Source organism: Theropithecus gelada, chromosome 9, assembly GCF_003255815.1.
Source record: "Theropithecus gelada isolate Dixy chromosome 9, Tgel_1.0, whole genome shotgun sequence".
NCBI classification, from domain to species: Eukaryota; Metazoa; Chordata; class Mammalia; order Primates; family Cercopithecidae; genus Theropithecus; species Theropithecus gelada.
In genome coordinates, this window is record NC_037677.1 from 28,663,458 (window position 1) to 28,679,234 (window position 15,777).

General features: G+C 45.2%; 2 protein-coding genes and 1 pseudogene across 3 annotated transcripts in view; 1 reads left to right on the top strand and 2 right to left on the bottom strand.

Annotated features, from left to right (window-relative positions):
- Nucleotides 1-1,233: 1,233 nt before the first annotated feature.
- On the bottom strand, nucleotides 1,234-2,327 carry LOC112631229 (collagen alpha-1(I) chain-like). Its single transcript, XM_025396002.1, has 2 exons — nucleotides 1,781-2,327; nucleotides 1,234-1,668 (listed from the first exon to the last, which is right to left on the bottom strand). The coding sequence occupies exons 1-2, from the start codon at nucleotides 2,314-2,316 to the stop codon at nucleotides 1,314-1,316; spliced, it is 891 nt and encodes a 296-aa protein (XP_025251787.1). The 5' UTR covers nucleotides 2,317-2,327; the 3' UTR covers nucleotides 1,234-1,313.
- The window catches only part of NEBL (nebulette), a 379,467-nt gene continuing 365,656 nt past the window's right edge, over nucleotides 1,967-15,777 (top strand). Inside the window, exons 1-2 of the mRNA XM_025396001.1 lie at nucleotides 1,967-2,383; nucleotides 3,669-3,763. Of these exons, the coding sequence (XP_025251786.1) occupies nucleotides 2,315-2,383; nucleotides 3,669-3,763 (164 nt within the window). The 5' untranslated portion in view covers nucleotides 1,967-2,314. The remainder of the gene's footprint in view (nucleotides 2,384-3,668; nucleotides 3,764-15,777) is intronic.
- Nucleotides 11,676-12,297, bottom strand: LOC112631230 (annotated as a pseudogene). Its single transcript, XR_003121090.1, has one exon. The product of XR_003121090.1 is annotated as a 60S ribosomal protein L12 pseudogene (transcript).

Genomic DNA, 15,777 nt, shown 5'->3' on the forward strand with positions numbered 1-15,777 from the left:
GCAGGGCATGGTGGTGTATGCCTGTGGTCCCAGGTACTCAGGAGACTGAGATGGGAAGATCACCTGAGCCTGGGAGGTCAAGGCTGTAGAGAGTCGTGATTGTGCCACAGCACTTCAGCCTGGGTGACAGAATTAGACCCTGTCTCAGAAAAAAAGAAAAGATTAAACATAACTTATAGTTAAAAGGTCAGATGTAATCAGCTATACATGTCACATATCACCAGCATTCTTACTCTGAATTTTGTGCTTACAATTTGAAAAAGAGAATAAGATATTCAAACTATATTTCATGATCTACAGTTATGAAAATGTAAAATTTTTTTTTTAAACTACTGCCTTTCAGGTGATCACATATTTTTTTCCCCCTCCTCATACATTTTTAACGAGCTCTGAAATATTTTTAGAAGACAGCCGATCCTCTCTGACAGCAAATTCTCATTTTATTTGCTTTTGAGGTGGACTTGTGAACATGGCAGTGAGTGAGTGGCTCAGGGGCAGTTGCATTTGGTGAATACATTTAAAGAAGTTACGTCTTCTGGAAAGTCAAACAGTACAGCATTATTATGAATATGTTCATCAGTGCAGCTGTTTAAGAGGCCGAGAAACCAATGGTTTTCTTTTGTCATGAAAAGCTGCAGCCATGATTTTTTTTTGAAATGACAGAAATATTTGTCAGAGCAGTGGCAGTTGGTATGTGGCATTATTGAGTCTTAATCTGTGTGCTAGCAACGGAATGTATTCGCTTCTTTGTTATAACCAATTTATAATAATCCTAGCTGACTCTTCCCTAGAGCTTCCCTTGAGCCAGGCCAGTTGAAGCAGTTCAGAACTGCTGACTCATTTAATCCTCACAGCAGGAGGGTAGAAGCTGTTAGGTAGCTGCATCCTTATTCCCATTTTGTAGATTAAAGAATTGAGGCACAGAGCGACTAAGAATTTGCACAAGGTCACGTCATTAGATGGCGGGGTCAGGCTTTGAACCTAGGCTGTGTTTGATTCATTTTGCTCCCTCTCATCAAGTGAGCCCAATAACCTGACATCTGATTAAAAGCAAGAAACGATTCCTGTTCTCTTTGGTTTCATCCTACCCTGAGCCTTCTACTTGATTTTCTGGCTCTTCTGGTTTGGACTACGAGTTTGTAATTGCTTTCATTAATGCAGGTGAAGAACTTTTCCCAGATATTTGAGGTGTTGAATTGCAAAACAATACAATGTATACATCTACGCACACTTAAAACGAGCCGTGGTCATTTATTAATCAAGAGAAGCTTGCCTCGGGCCAAAAATGACCAGTCGCTCTGCAAGGACAGGTATTAAAAAGCACGGGGTCTGGGAGCCGGTGAGAGAAGGCTCTTTCTCATCCAGGATCCGAGGACTTCCCGCGGACACGCGCGGGAAGCGTCCTCTCGGAAGAGACCCGTGGGAGCGGGCGCGGTGCAACCCTCGGCGCCTCTGGGACGCGGGTCTCCGGGTTCCCCGCGGATCTTCCGGTCCTTGGGCCTGGGCGCGTCGCTGCGCGGAGCAGAGACGGCCTCCGCCCTGGGACTGGGTGCCGCTGTCCCCGGTTTCACTGGCGGGAGGAGGAGGGAGGGCGCACCCTGGCCCCGCACTCCCCGCGACATTTGGGTGCCAGGGACGTCAGTCAGCCTGAGATGAGGGTGCCCCTGGCTGGGGAAGAGAAGCGAGAGGGAGGGAAAGGAGTACGTGGGTTTGAGCATTCTCCCTATCGGTGTTTGTCACGTCCCCCGCCTGGATCCCTCCCTCCCCAGCCGCCGCCCACCTGGGCTCCCCGGCCTGCGGCGGCGGTGGCGCGAGGCTCGCTCCCCAGGCCGCAAAGTCGCACCCGCGGCGGTCTGCGGAGCTTTCCGGGTCTCTGCCCGCCCCCTCCCCCGCTGCGCCCTCCCTCCCAGGGTGCCCGACGTGCACGTTCCCTGCCACTTCGGTCCAGGCGCGCCAGTGGGTTTGGCCTGCGCGGCGGCGGCGAGGCGGGGGAGCGAGTGAGCGCGAGGGGCGGGCGCGAGTGACTGTGTGAGTCACCCGTACCTGGAGTGCGAGCGACGCAGAGCCAGCGGCGCGGAGCCCGAGCCGGAGCCGAGCCCTAGCGCCTGCGAGCCCTAGAGCGCGGCCGGCCTCAGGCGCCAGGCCTCGTCGCCCTCCCCGTGCACTCACCCGGGGCCCGGCGCCGACTCCCCACCCGGCGCCAGCCGCCCGCAGCCCTCCCGCCTGCCCGGAGGCGGTGCGGGGCTCGCCGGGGGATGTCACAGAGGCTCCTCGGAGCCAGCAGCCGCCGCCGCCGCCCCCGGGAATCGCGATCATGAACCCCCAGTGCGCCCGTTGCGGAAAAGTCGTGTATCCCACCGAGAAAGTCAACTGCCTGGATAAGGTGAGCGAGGGGGCGCCGGGCCAGCCTGGACCTGCCGGGCGCCGGGCTGCACCTGCTCCGAGAAGTTTTGGCACCTGGGATGGAAAGCGATGAGTGGGTCGGTGCGTGTGCCTGTGCCTTGGCACGGGGGGAGGGCGCGCGAACGAAGACGCCCGCGGGAGTGTCACAGACACGCTTGGCGATTGTGGTGTTGGAACCGGGAAGGGCTTTTGTCGCGGTACGGGGCTGCGCGACATCGGCCGAGCCGCTGCGGAGGGCGCACGGCGGTGCGCGGCCCCGGGCCCCGGAGGGACCAGGCTGGGCACCCAGGGGGGCACTTCGGCGAGCCGCGCCCCCTCCACCTCCACTCGTGTTCCACAATACCCCCGACCCCTGCCGCACAGATCCGCCCGCAATCCCACCTCACCGCCCACCCCTAGCGCCTCCTGTGACCGCGGCGAGGGGGAGAGGCAAATAGTAATTAATATGTCATGGGGCGGCCGCTGCCGCATTGCTAAGAATAATCCCTGCTGGAGAGCCCCGGCTCAGCGCGGCAAGCCGGACCCAGGGGTGTCTAATCCACCGGGTGGGGAATTCCAGGGGAAGTAGTTTTGTAGCCGGGCCCCTCCAGCCCTACCTCCTGCCCTTCCCGGGCAGGGATGGAGATGAACAGCCGGGGAGAGACACCCAGGAGCGATCTGGAGTGACTGACAGTTGAAACCAGCCAGGGGCGTTCTGGGGAAATTTGCGTCTGAAGATACAAATGCTTCGTTAGAACAAGCTGTCATCTTGACAGTCATCTCAGGCAGAGTCAGAGGTCCAGCATTTTAGTGCAAGCTGGTCCGGTGTAGGGGTACTTACATAGCCTTCCTGCAGCCCCCTCAGCTTGCCTGACTTCGGGTGAACACATATTTGTTGAGATCCTACAAACCCTGCATTTAGACACTTTGAACTGGCTTCCTTTTGGTTTCAAAGCCACTCTCTGGGCCCCGTTTCTTCATTAACCGAGCTCAGAATTCTTTTCTGGCTGCTCATAGAAGTGCTGTTTCGACAGAGCGTTGACAGTTCTTCCATGGTGCGTCGATATATTGTGGTGAGTCTTCCTTTAAGACTCAATTTTCAGAGTTGCCTGCTTGCCTGCTTTATTTACTTAGCTGAAAGTAGGTAAACACATCCACAGTTCCCTGCACTCATTTTGTTGTAGTATTTTCAGCTACAGGGACTGTGATGCGCTAGAAAGCCTTCCTTCTGTGCCCATCCTGGCGAGAACTGGCATTGTACTGAATTTTTAAATTTTTTTTTCCAGTATTGGCATAAAGGATGTTTCCATTGTGAGGTCTGCAAGATGGCACTCAACATGAACAACTACAAAGGCTATGAAAAGAAGCCCTATTGTAATGCGTAAGTATTGTCAACATGCTGTCCAGGTGTGGCACAGCCTCAGAGCTTGAGAGCCAGTGGACCTGCCTGTTTTGAAGAACTGACTCACTGTGTCACCCAGGTGTGGCAGTGGCTAGTTACCTGTTTATATCACAGACTCTGGAGCCATGTACTTTTTTGATGATCACTGCGTTTTATGCCTTTCTAATGTGTTGGGTAACTTCTACGCATCTTCAACCAGGTTAGTTTTTGAGGTTCACAGTGTTACAGACTTAGGGGCACTTATTAGAAGCTGCAGAACTTCCCCACTGAGAACGTGTGGGCTCTGAAGTGCATGTCAGGTAGATTTCCATTTTAATCCTGTGTCAATTTCCATTTTAATCATAGGATGTTGCCATACTGCAATTTCATACCTGAACCTAGTTGCTATGGAAAGGAGTCTTGCTCATTTGGTCTTAGCTGAGACCACTGCAGAGATTCTGGGCTTAAACAGGAAATCAAAGAGTGGTTTGAAGAATGGAACCAAAGACATGGGTGTTCCTGGCTGGTTAGTAGTAGGTCGGTTGTAGTAGATCTACTGCAGTAGACCCGGTACTTCCGGCTGGTTAGTGTTGTAGTAGGTGGGGATTAAAAAAGGTAAGCCTTCTTTGGAAGGCTTTTGTGTAGGCATGCTGCTAGCCTAGAATAGCAATTAGCTAGCATTTATATTGCGCTCACCATGTGTCAAGCTCTGTTCTAAGCACTTTATGCATACTGATCATTTAATCTTTACAACGACCCTACAAGTTAGGGGACGCTATTTTTACCCCCATTTAGCAGGTAATGAAATTGAGGCCTGGAGAGGATCAGGCTCAGGAGGGGCTCAGATCACTCCTGGAGGCTGCTGGTGGTTTGATTTGACTAGTGTTTCCATATGTCTACCTTGCTGCCCAGAGGCACATGTTTCTCCACTCCTGTGAGCATCCCCCTACCCTAGACTGTTTTCAACTGTAAGCTCTTGGCCCTGATGGTTAAGTTTTCTTTTTCTTTCTTTCTTTCTTTTTGAGACAGAGTTTTGCTCTTGTTGCCCAGGCTGTAGTGCAATGGCATGATCTTGGCTCACTGCAACCTCTGCCTCCCAGGTTCAAGCGGTTCTTCTGCCTCAGCCTCCTGAGTAGTTGGGATTACAAGCATGTACCACCATGCTCGGCTAATTTTGACCTCCGGTGATCTGCCCCCCTCGGCCTCCCAAAGTGCTGGAATTACTGGTGTGAGCCACCACACCTGGCCTGATGGTTGAGTTTTCTCACCAGTTCCCCTGTGGGGTTGGCATGGTCTGGAGCCAGCAGAGGTGCCTCTGGACCTCAAGCCTTTTGGCTGGAACACTGCTAGAGATTCATCCTCCCTAGAGTTTTTGAAGTAGGTTCATCATTCACGTCTCCTGGAGATGGAGGGCCCTTGGTTAATTCATGCTTCATTACATACTGACAGTATGTTATCATAGACCGTATATTTTTGGTAACCAAATGGAATTGCTCATACCTCTCTGGTGAAGAACTTCAAAAAACATTTTATCTGGTGAAGACTGTTTAATATTTGTTTTTCCTTAGTCCTTAGTGCTTACAGGTAGACCAGAATCTTTTCAAGAAATCAGAAAAAGGGGCATTGAACAGAATTCAGGACTTTCTTGGAGAGGGGAAGTCCACAGATATCCCCCAAACTTTCTGATGTCTTCAATCCTGCTATATCATTCTTCCTATTGGAATAGCGTGAAGCAAAAACGAGGTTTCGATGTCATGATTTCCTGCTTCCCTTCCAGAGAGCCATAAACGACTGGTTAAAGATCAAAGGCAGGCGTAAGGAGAAGGGAAAGGGCCCCAACCACCCATAAATGGGATAATTGTTCTTTGGTTAAAGGAAAGTGAACCATTCTTCCTGTAACTGTTTCAGTTGGCAGCCTGATTCCATCAGGCTTTATGGACCACATCAGGATTCAGGATTCTTTACAGGGCAGGGCCAGGAGTTTAACCCCAGTGATAACAATGCCTTTGGGTGGCGCTGGTAGGCCTGAAGGGATTGGGAGGGAAGGAGGAAAGAGAGAGAAAGAAAATAGGGAGAGAATAGCAATTACAACAATGAGAGAGAATTGGATAAGGGAGAAAAAGAAATGATCAAAAATAAAAGGACAGAAAACGGTTCAACTGAAGTAGAGTCGTTGACTGCATTGGGCTACTTGAAAATTATTTAGTGCTTATTGCTTAGTTTGGATTCAATCTAATTTTAAAAGTTTATGAGATTCTGAATGAGTTAGGAAGAGCTATTTTGCACTTTGACTTGATAGTGATGAGTGCCCAGAAACGTTGAGATTTGGGCCCCAAAAGGAAATGATTCTACTTATGAAAAGAAACATCCTGTTGTATTGTTTCATAGGTCTTGATCTCATTTTTAATACTCTCAATATACTTGTATAGAATGTTTATAGATTTTCCTCTCTAAAATTTCTCATATGATTCCAGTACATTATTATTAGTTTTAAGGTGAATTCTGGGGGTAGCACTCGAGGATTTTTGCTTCATATTGAACCTGGTAGTCCACTTTATTGAGCAGATAAATAGGGGGAAATAGGAATTCATCCTTAGTGAATGGATGAGTAGAGAGCTGATATCTAAAATTCAGATTTAGGTTCATGTCATAGCTTGATATGCTACCTCTAGAACATGGAGCCTGGCAAAATTTTGGGTTCTGTCTGCTATGAGGGTTCTGGGCTCGAAGGTCCCTGCTGTCAGTCTGTAGTCTGCTAAGGATACATGTTGCCGTGTACACTGGCTGGGCAGTGTGGATTGCCCTCTGGGGATCCTGACGCATCTGCTCTAATTCAGGTGGTGCATGTCAATCAGCTGTTCCCTGTGGTTGTGGCCAGAGGGCTGCCATAATTTCTCTGGGTCAATAGTAGAAAATTGATTCTCTAATGTATACTGCTACCAGAAAATGAAACATTTGCTTTTCATGTAATGCAATATTTTATCTGCACCTGGTTTGGTTCAGGAGTCAATGTATATACATGCTTAAATGAAAACAACTCTTCATCTTCCGCTGTCGCTTTTTATTGTGAAAATTTTCATACATGCAAAATAGGTAAAAGAATAATACAAAGAACATCTCTATCCCCTCCACTGACATTCAACTATTATTAACATTTTGCCATGTTTGCTGCGTCATATTTTGATCTAATTATATGTCCAAATATATATATATTTTAAAAATTTATTTATTTTTATTTATTTATTTTTTTGAGACGGAGTCTCGCCCTGCAGCGCAGGCTGGAGTGCAGTGATGCCATCTCGGTTCACTGCAAGCTCCGCCTCCTGGGTTCACACCATTCTCCAGCCTCAGCCTCCTGAGTAGCTGGGACTACAGGTGCCCACCACCATGCCCAGCTAATTTTTTTTGTATTTTTTAGTAGAGATGGGGTTTCACCATGTTAGCCAGGATGGTCTTGATCTCCTGACCTTGTGATCTGCCTGCCTCAGCCTCCCATAGTACTGGGATTACAGGCATGAGCCACCGCACCCGGCCATGTCCAAATATTTTTATTACTGTTGAGCCATTTTTCCATTTCATACATCAAGTTGGTTTCATACATTGTGACATTTCATCCCTAAAAACCACATCATGCATGCACTAAGCATAAGGGCATTTTCTTAAAGAATCATAGAGCTTTTATTACACTTAAGAAAATTAACAAATGCGTTGTTATAACATCTTATATCCTGTCTATTTTTATATTTCCCCCATTGTCCTAAGAATGTTCTTTATAGATTTTTTTTTTTTAAAGCCAGGATCCAATCAGGGTTCATACTTTACATTTAGCTGTTATGAAAATGACAACTTTTCTTAGCTATTAGAGATTCAGTATCAGTTATTCAAGTTCTGCTATTATTTCTACTAATTTACAGAACCTCTCACGGTTTTCAAGAAAAGGGCTTAAGTAGCATTTCTTATGAAAATAACATCCATAATTAAATGAAGAACCTTTAAAATAAATATTAAGAATATGCTTAAAAATTGGAAAGCATAAACATAGACATTTAGAATTACTGTAAGAAAACATAGAGGTTTCTTATTTTAATCGCTACCTGAGGGCATTCTTTAAGGAAATGAAGTAGTGAGTGCTTCTTCAGTTTAAATATGTTGCTTGTTTATATTCTCTTGTGTTTAGAGAAGAAACAAGTATTCTGTTTGATTTCCTGCAAAGGAGAGCATGTATAAAATATAATTTACATGATATTTAAATTTTGATCTTTTGATAGAACGATCAAAGTATAGTACACACTAGATGTAAGATTGGGCATAATACCCGTTTTGCTCCTAACGCAGCAGTGCACACTATTAAAATATTTAAAAACAAACTGTTGTACTTGAGTGCGTGCCATGTTTTCATAAGCCTTTATGTTTCATAAGCAGGCAATGGATTCTTTAGCACATTTAGGATTTTTTTCATCATGGAACTTGCAAAGAAATGAGGACTAGGCAAAATTCTTTTCACTAAGAGGTGCCGAGAAAATAACACTAGATGATTAGACAAAAAACATACCTAATATTTCTATGTGAATTTATATGCTAAGCTAAACTATAAACATTTTCCTACCCAGCAAGCCACACAATGAGTATAAACTCTAAGACCATTTGTCAAATAAATTATTTAATTGGTTGTGTGTATAAGTCAAAATTGCATTTACTATGTCTTTGTAAAATATACATCGGTTCTTAAAATTTCCTGGGAGGTATTACCACTTAGAAGTAGCATTGCCAAGACTGACCAGCTAATGTGTTCTCACCAAATGTCAAGTTATATTAGGTCTGGGGTGCCACCAAGGAACAATGCAATAGTTTAACATGACCTTGCCAATAATTTCCCCAGAACATTATATGGGCTTTGAACATTATTCGCAGACATATTTTTGGGCTGAACATTTGTTCTGATCTGCCTACATTTACTATATCCTGTATCTTAGTCAAATGTATCTTTAATTATGGGGCTAAAAGAACACAAATATCCACTGAAGTATCTTTAGTGATTCTTCCAAATAAGATTCCCTCTCATCAAAGAGTTTCACTTAAAGTGGTTTCCGAAGACTTTAAAAAATAAAACAGCAGGCGCTGAGTGTTGTGTTTACTTTCTCTCTGCCTGTGTTCACATTCCCTCTCGTGAATATTTATTCTACCACCTGCAAGAGGCTGGGCTGGGTGCATCTCATGACGAGTCACCCAGAACGGTCAGCGCAGTTCTGCCGGCCTGTGTTGAGTGTGATTGTCGAGGTGTTGAGTGTGATTGTTGAGGCCAGTGCTCCACTGCCTCTCACGTACCATTTTGTGGCTGGTCACTCCTCGTTAGTGCCTTTCCTAAGGGTAATCAGAGGACACAGAAGGAAATTAAATTGAAACCTGAGAGTATTCCCGCCATCTACTTTCCTTATCTGTAGTTGGGCCTCCTGAATTTGGTTCTAGAACACTCCAAGGACTTGAGTTATCTCAAGGAGATTGATGAAATTCCTGCTATGAAGTTAGCTTTGATTATAAAACAATGTGTCGCAAAGTACAACATGTTGTCATTGGAGTTTTGGAGCTAGATGGAGCTGGAGTTGAATCCTGGCTCCATCCTGGCCTACTGAGCAAGTCTCTGGATTGCCAAACATCAGTTTCTCCATCTGTCAAATGGGTACAGTAATACTAAACCCACAGGGCTGTATGAGAAGTAACAAAACAATACTAGGATAGGCTGTAGCCTAGTTTCTGGCACCTAGCACATCTCCAGGAAATAGTAGTGTCCTTCTTTCCTCATCAGTACTTTTTGGAGGGGTGAAGAAAGAGTGGGGAAGAGAGAAGAGGAGGTATATCAATAAATAATAGGAACTCACTCACACCCATTAAAAGGTTTATACTGAAGTTTTTCACACTGTGGGCTGCTACCCATTAGACAGTTGTAACCAGAATTGAAAGAAGGAAGAAAAGAGAATAAGAGAAAACATCAGACTTCATTTAAGTACTAAACAGAGGATTCTTTTGGCAAACATATTTTTTTCAGTGATACAGGTACATATGTGTACTGGATCATGATGTAGACATTTTTTTTTCTTTTCTTTTTTTTTTTTTTGAGACAGAGTCTTGCTCTGTCGCCCAGGCTGGAGTGCAGTGGTGCGATCTCGGTTCACACCATTCTCCTGCCTCAACCTCTGCCTCAACCTCCAGAGTAGCTGGGACTACAGGCGCCCTTCACCATGCCTGGCTAGTTTTTTGTATTTTCTAGTAGAGATGGGGTTTCACCGTGTTAGCCAGGATGGTCTCGGTCTCCTGACCTCATGATCCGCCCGCCTCGGCCTCCCAATAGAAAATAATTTTTACTGAAAGTGGTGATTGAAAGGTATGAGACACACTAGTTTAGTTCCATATTCTTAATGCTCCGTACATCAGAGAGCATTGAAAGTTACCTGTAATGTACAATGACATGCAGTAAGTTTGTGAATCCTAACAACCACATTTCTGTTTGTGCCAATCACACCTGACCCCACACCTTTCCCTGGGGTTCAGTCCAATACAGTCATCACATAGGTCTCAGCTCAGCAGTAAGAGCCCACATCCTGTGCAGGAACCACGAGCTTATCTGTCTGTATCCTCCAAGGGATCTGTCCCATGTATCTGCATATCCCTCAAGCCTGGCACATAGACGAGATTGGCACGTTCAGGGTATGACCATAGATGAGCCTGGCATTTAGAAGGTACTTGATCATATTAGTCACCTCAGGGACTGTAAGAACTGTGTGTAGCCTTTGCACTTAGTCCCTAGTTTAGGATGAGGCCCAGGCTGGTTTCTTTTGGGACGGCAGACAGAATTTGTGTGATATAGAAGAACTGGGTTAGGATGAGGCTTTGAGGAGCCTGATCCATGTGGACTGGTGACCAGGGTTCATTAAGCCTGAATTCCAAGGGATAATAAAGTATCCTGCTGTTGGGATAGTCTCACGTCTTCTGATCTGTAATGAACATAGTGGGAATTTACTTTCACTACTTAGAGGTTTGGCTTCAAAATGTGACATCTTTCTAAAAACATTTCTTACGAATACTCATTTATTTCCTTCTGGGTTATAATCTCTACAATGGGAAAATAATTCCCACCTACCAGGGACTTTATAGAGATTAAATGGGGGAATTGTTTGTAAGCTTGAGCCCATCAAATAACACCTAAGGACCCAAATGTCAGTCCACTCTTTTACTTGTAATAGTAAATGGAAAATTGTTGTCTCATATTTCTCCATTAAAGACAAGAGAAAAGGTCACATTGTTAAAAGTGACCGTTTCTATGGAAGGATATTGTGGCATGTAAGAGTTCTAGTTAGCATCCACTGCAATGTGCCCTGCCTGACTTTTTAGTTACATACCTCATGGAAAAAATTAAACCTTTACCCCTTGACACAGTATCTGACATGAGAGAATGACAGTTTTCATTTTTCTTTTCTGGTTATAACTGGATGATTAAAAACAAAGGAAGGAGATACTTTGAGCCAATAAAAAGGTTCCAGTGTATATGCAAAATGATCTGGTTCTCAGTCACCGTATTGGACCGTTGGCAATATCTAATGCTTTTTGGTACTTTTGAAGTCATTATAGGGAATTATATTTACAAGTCACTCTCTGGGTTCTGTGTCCCATTTGAAAATGTTTCTGAAAGGTGCCTTTGATGTGTAAGTTCTGCCTGTTTATGATGGTGTATTTATTATGGAATGATGTCAGATTAGAAAAGATTTTGAGATGAAACCCAGCAGATCTCACCTCAATCATGGTGAAATGCAAGGTTAATACAAGATACAGATATGTGTGCTTAAAGGAATACTGATTATGTATCAAGGGCCTGTGCGAGAGAGTATGTTTCAGTAGGTCCTCTTTTTTTTTTTTTTTTCAGTTGTCAAATGATCCTTTATTGAAATAGTTTCCTTTGTGCTTAACTGGCTGGGCATTCCACAGCACCACTGTTAATGTCAACTATGATGTCATGAGGGTGGCGGCCATCAACATTACAGCCCACAGACTGGGCAGTCCCCAGGATCTCTTTAATGGTTCCAGAGAGTTCTCTGGCTAAGGATCGGTGCTGCATCTGTCGAGCAATGTTGATGATCTCATCAAAAGTGATATTCCCACTGTGTTTAATGTTTTTCTGTTTCTTTCTGTCTCTTGGTGGTTCCTTGAGGGCTTTGATGATCAGGGCAGAGGCAGAAGGCACCACCTCAATCTGGGCCTGTCTGTTCTGAATGGTCAGTTTCACTGTAATCCTCAGGCCCTTCCAGTCACCCGTTGCCTTGGCAATGTCATCACCAACCTTTTTCGGAGACAGACCCAGGGGGCCGATCTTGGGGGCCAGCGCAGAAGTGGCACCGACTTCACCTCCGGTGCACCTCAGGTATACGACTTTGATCTCGTTGGGGTCGAACTTCGGCGGCATGGTGGAGGCGGCTGGTGTCGGATGAACCCGGATTCGGGACGACCGAAGAAAGTTGCACCTTTGCCCCTCCGAGCCGAAAGCCGAGAGCTTTTTTTTTTTTTTTTTTTTCTGAGACAGAGTCTCGCTCTGTCTCCCAGGCCGGAGTGCAGTGGCGCGATCTCGACTCACTGCAAGCTCCGCCTCCCAGGTTCGCACCATTCTCCTGCCTCAGTCTCCCGAGTAGCTGGGACTACAGGCGCCCACCACCACGCCCGGCTAATTTTTTGTATTTTTAGTAGAGACGGGGTTTCACCATGTTAGCCAGGATGGTCTCAATCTCCTGACCTCGTGATCTGCTGGCCTTGGACTCCCAAAGTGCTGGGATTACAGGCGTGAGCCACGGCGCCCCGCCAGTGGGTCCTCTTTAAATGTTTTCAGATGAGTGCTTTACAGAGTGGTTCCTAGGACATCAGGGAGTCAGAGAGATACAGACATAGCCATGCATGGCACCCTTGTCCTCAAGGGCTTAGAACTCCTTTAAGTCTCTAGAGGAAGGATAAATCAATTACTTTTCTCTTCTGTTTCAGTTTTTACAGTTAGTGTTAATAGGAAGACCTTGGCTTTTAGCCTTAGGAGACCTTGGCTTTAGCGTGGAATCTAGAATAATATTTTTGAGCTGAGTGCCCAGAACGTTTTAGGAACTAAGTAAAATGATGATTATTGATTTCTTCCATGCTCAGCTTGGCTATTTGAATTCAGCAAAGTCCTGCTAATGGGTCTAACAGTTCTTCAGGCCTCTCTAGTTGAACCTAGATAGGGCACAGACCTAACCATGAGAACTGGAAGTTGTGAGAAGGACCAGGTTTAAGTGGCAATGATTGTTTCTTCCATCACTGGAAATCCCGTATTAATTTTATTTCTAGTTAGCTGTGCAATTTTCTTAGCAGAGTCTTTGAGAGAGTTGCTTTGCGTTTGACTTCTGTTTACTTTTTCACACTCTCTGTTGACTCATTCTTATTGAATTCTAGGAGGAGCCAGAAGAGAACTAGTTCGATGTGTGCATTCTTGAATAGCATCTAATCGATAACCAGACTGGTGGTCTGTTGTACTTCTGCATCAGCTGAGCAGTCTAAAAAACCATTTGGATAAAAATCTTTGATTGGCACTCTGATGCTCATTATCCATCAAAGGCAGGTGCAACCAAACACAGAGAACTTGGAGAAATAGGATGGCTGAGCTCAGCCAAGGGTCTATAGATCTGGGATGTGCAGTGGGAGTTAGATGGTTGCCTGCCAATATTGAATTTGGTTTTAAAATATGACTCCTGTATCCGTTAATCCTTTAATTGATCCAGAGTGTGAATTCCAGCAAATTCAGGCAATGCATGGGAGTGGCAAGAACACTGCAGCAAACGTATACATCAGTGCAGAAAGACGTGCCCTGTAAGTAGATGTATTTTTGATGGCCTGTTTGGATAACCTGCATGTCTTCTCCTGCCTACTCTCCCCACTATCTGCCCAGTCTCCTGAGCTTCATGCATTTCCTGCCACCACAGTTATTTTCTGAAAACATGGTTCTGATTATACTACTCTCTTGCTCAAACACCTTTGATGGCTCCCTATTGCTTATAGGAAAAATAATTGGGTTTCTAGCAGACATTCAGAGCCTTTCACAGTCTACCTTCCTCTATCCACTTCCATTTAACCTCCTTCTCTCCAGCCATACTGGGCTGCTAGCTTTGAAACCGTCACCAAATTTCTTAATCTAAGCCTCAGTATCCTCATCTGTAAAATGGGTATAATAGACTCTACCTAATAGGATTAAGGATTCATTGGAATATCCAGTCTAATAATGAGCTTAGCAGAGTTTCAGGCACATGGTAAGGAATTAATACAATTTAGATATGTTTATAATTTTAATCATTATTAACTAGACACAGTGATTTGACCCTTTACTCATGCTGTTCTTATGCCCTCTGGCACTGGAGTGACTTTGATCCTTAAGGCACATCTGTAAGGCTATGCCTACCTTTGCAAAGATATTCTGAATCTCTCAATCACTGAACTCTTTCTTTGTGATTCATTGTACTTTTTATGCCTCAATTATATCACCTATCAAAGAGCCTGCTTTGTACTATGGCCGTGTTTGTCTTCCCATTTGAGTTGGTTTCCTGCTGAGATTGGACCGTAGATGTTCTCAGCCTGGAGTGGGAGGTGGATTGGGGTAGGCGAGGTCAAGTCAGCCTGCAAGAGCTTTGCTCCTTGAAGGGACTACTTTGTGTTTTAAAGAGCAAGTGTGTAAGGAATTGAGAACGGGTGTTACAAAACTGCAATGCTCTGATGCCAGCCATGTGGAGTTAGCATCAACTCTGCAAGTGAAAGGCACAGAACAAAATTGCTCTCACTTCAAGCCCAGGAGTCCCTAGGTCACCTACACTTCGGACCAACTAGCTGCAAATCTGAGAGTTCCCACAACCCCCTCAGATTTGATAATTAGCTGGAACAATTCACAGGGCTCAGGACAGTGCTGTACCTAAGATGATTGTTTTAGCATAACAGATACAAATCAAGACCAGCCAGATGGAGAGACACTTAGGGCAAAGTTTGAGAGGATCCTAGAGCAAGGATCTCTAGAGCAAGGACAGAGGATCCTAGATGTGGGGCTTCTCTGTCCTTGCTCTATGGGATCAATATGTGTTGTCTTCCTGGCACATTGATATGATCATCAACCAGGGATCTCCACCAATCTTTGGTGTCCAGAGTTTTTATTGGGGTTTCATTATGTAGGCATGATTGATTGACTCATTGGTGATGTGACTGTTCAATCTCCAGCCCCCTCTCTTCCCTGGAAAAGGTCAAACTGATCTCATCCGGCTCAAAGCACCAACCCTCTAATCACAGAGTTGGTTTTTCTGGTGCACTGAGCCACCTTGATCACGTCCCCTTAGATATGGTCCAAGGAGCTCATGAATAACAAAGACATTCCAATTACTTGGGAAATTTCAAGTATTTAGAGTATGCCTCCCAGGAACCAGGGACAAAGGCCATTCAAATTCTTTATTATACAACAGGCATGCTTCATGCTGTCGCCATCAAAGCTACCTTTGTTGTGTTGCCTCTTTACATCCTGAGCCTTCCTATTCCATCAGGACATGAATGAGGGCCTAAAATCCACCATCTCCAGTCAGTCAATAGAAGTTGGGGAAGATTAGAAATAGTTTGCTGCCTGTGAACAGGAAGGGGTGGGGGCACTAATCATGGGTGGACTCTTAATATAACTCTCTAGATTTTGTTTTTATTGATACATGAGTCTGTCCTATTGGCAAATTACATTCTTGAGGTCAGGAATGGTCCTAATTGCAGTTGTCTACACAGCACACATGCTGTGTGCTCAGAAACTGTCACCCTGTTGGAACAGATTGCCTATCTAGGTTTGCTGGGGGCATGGTGAGTTCTTTTGGCTGTCTGAGTGATACAGCTTAGCCTTATTCTAGGCATCCTCAGCCAAGAAAGCTGACTCAATGAGAAGGAATAGAGGACGAGTGTGGTGGCTCACGACTGTAATCCCAGCACTGTGGGAGGCT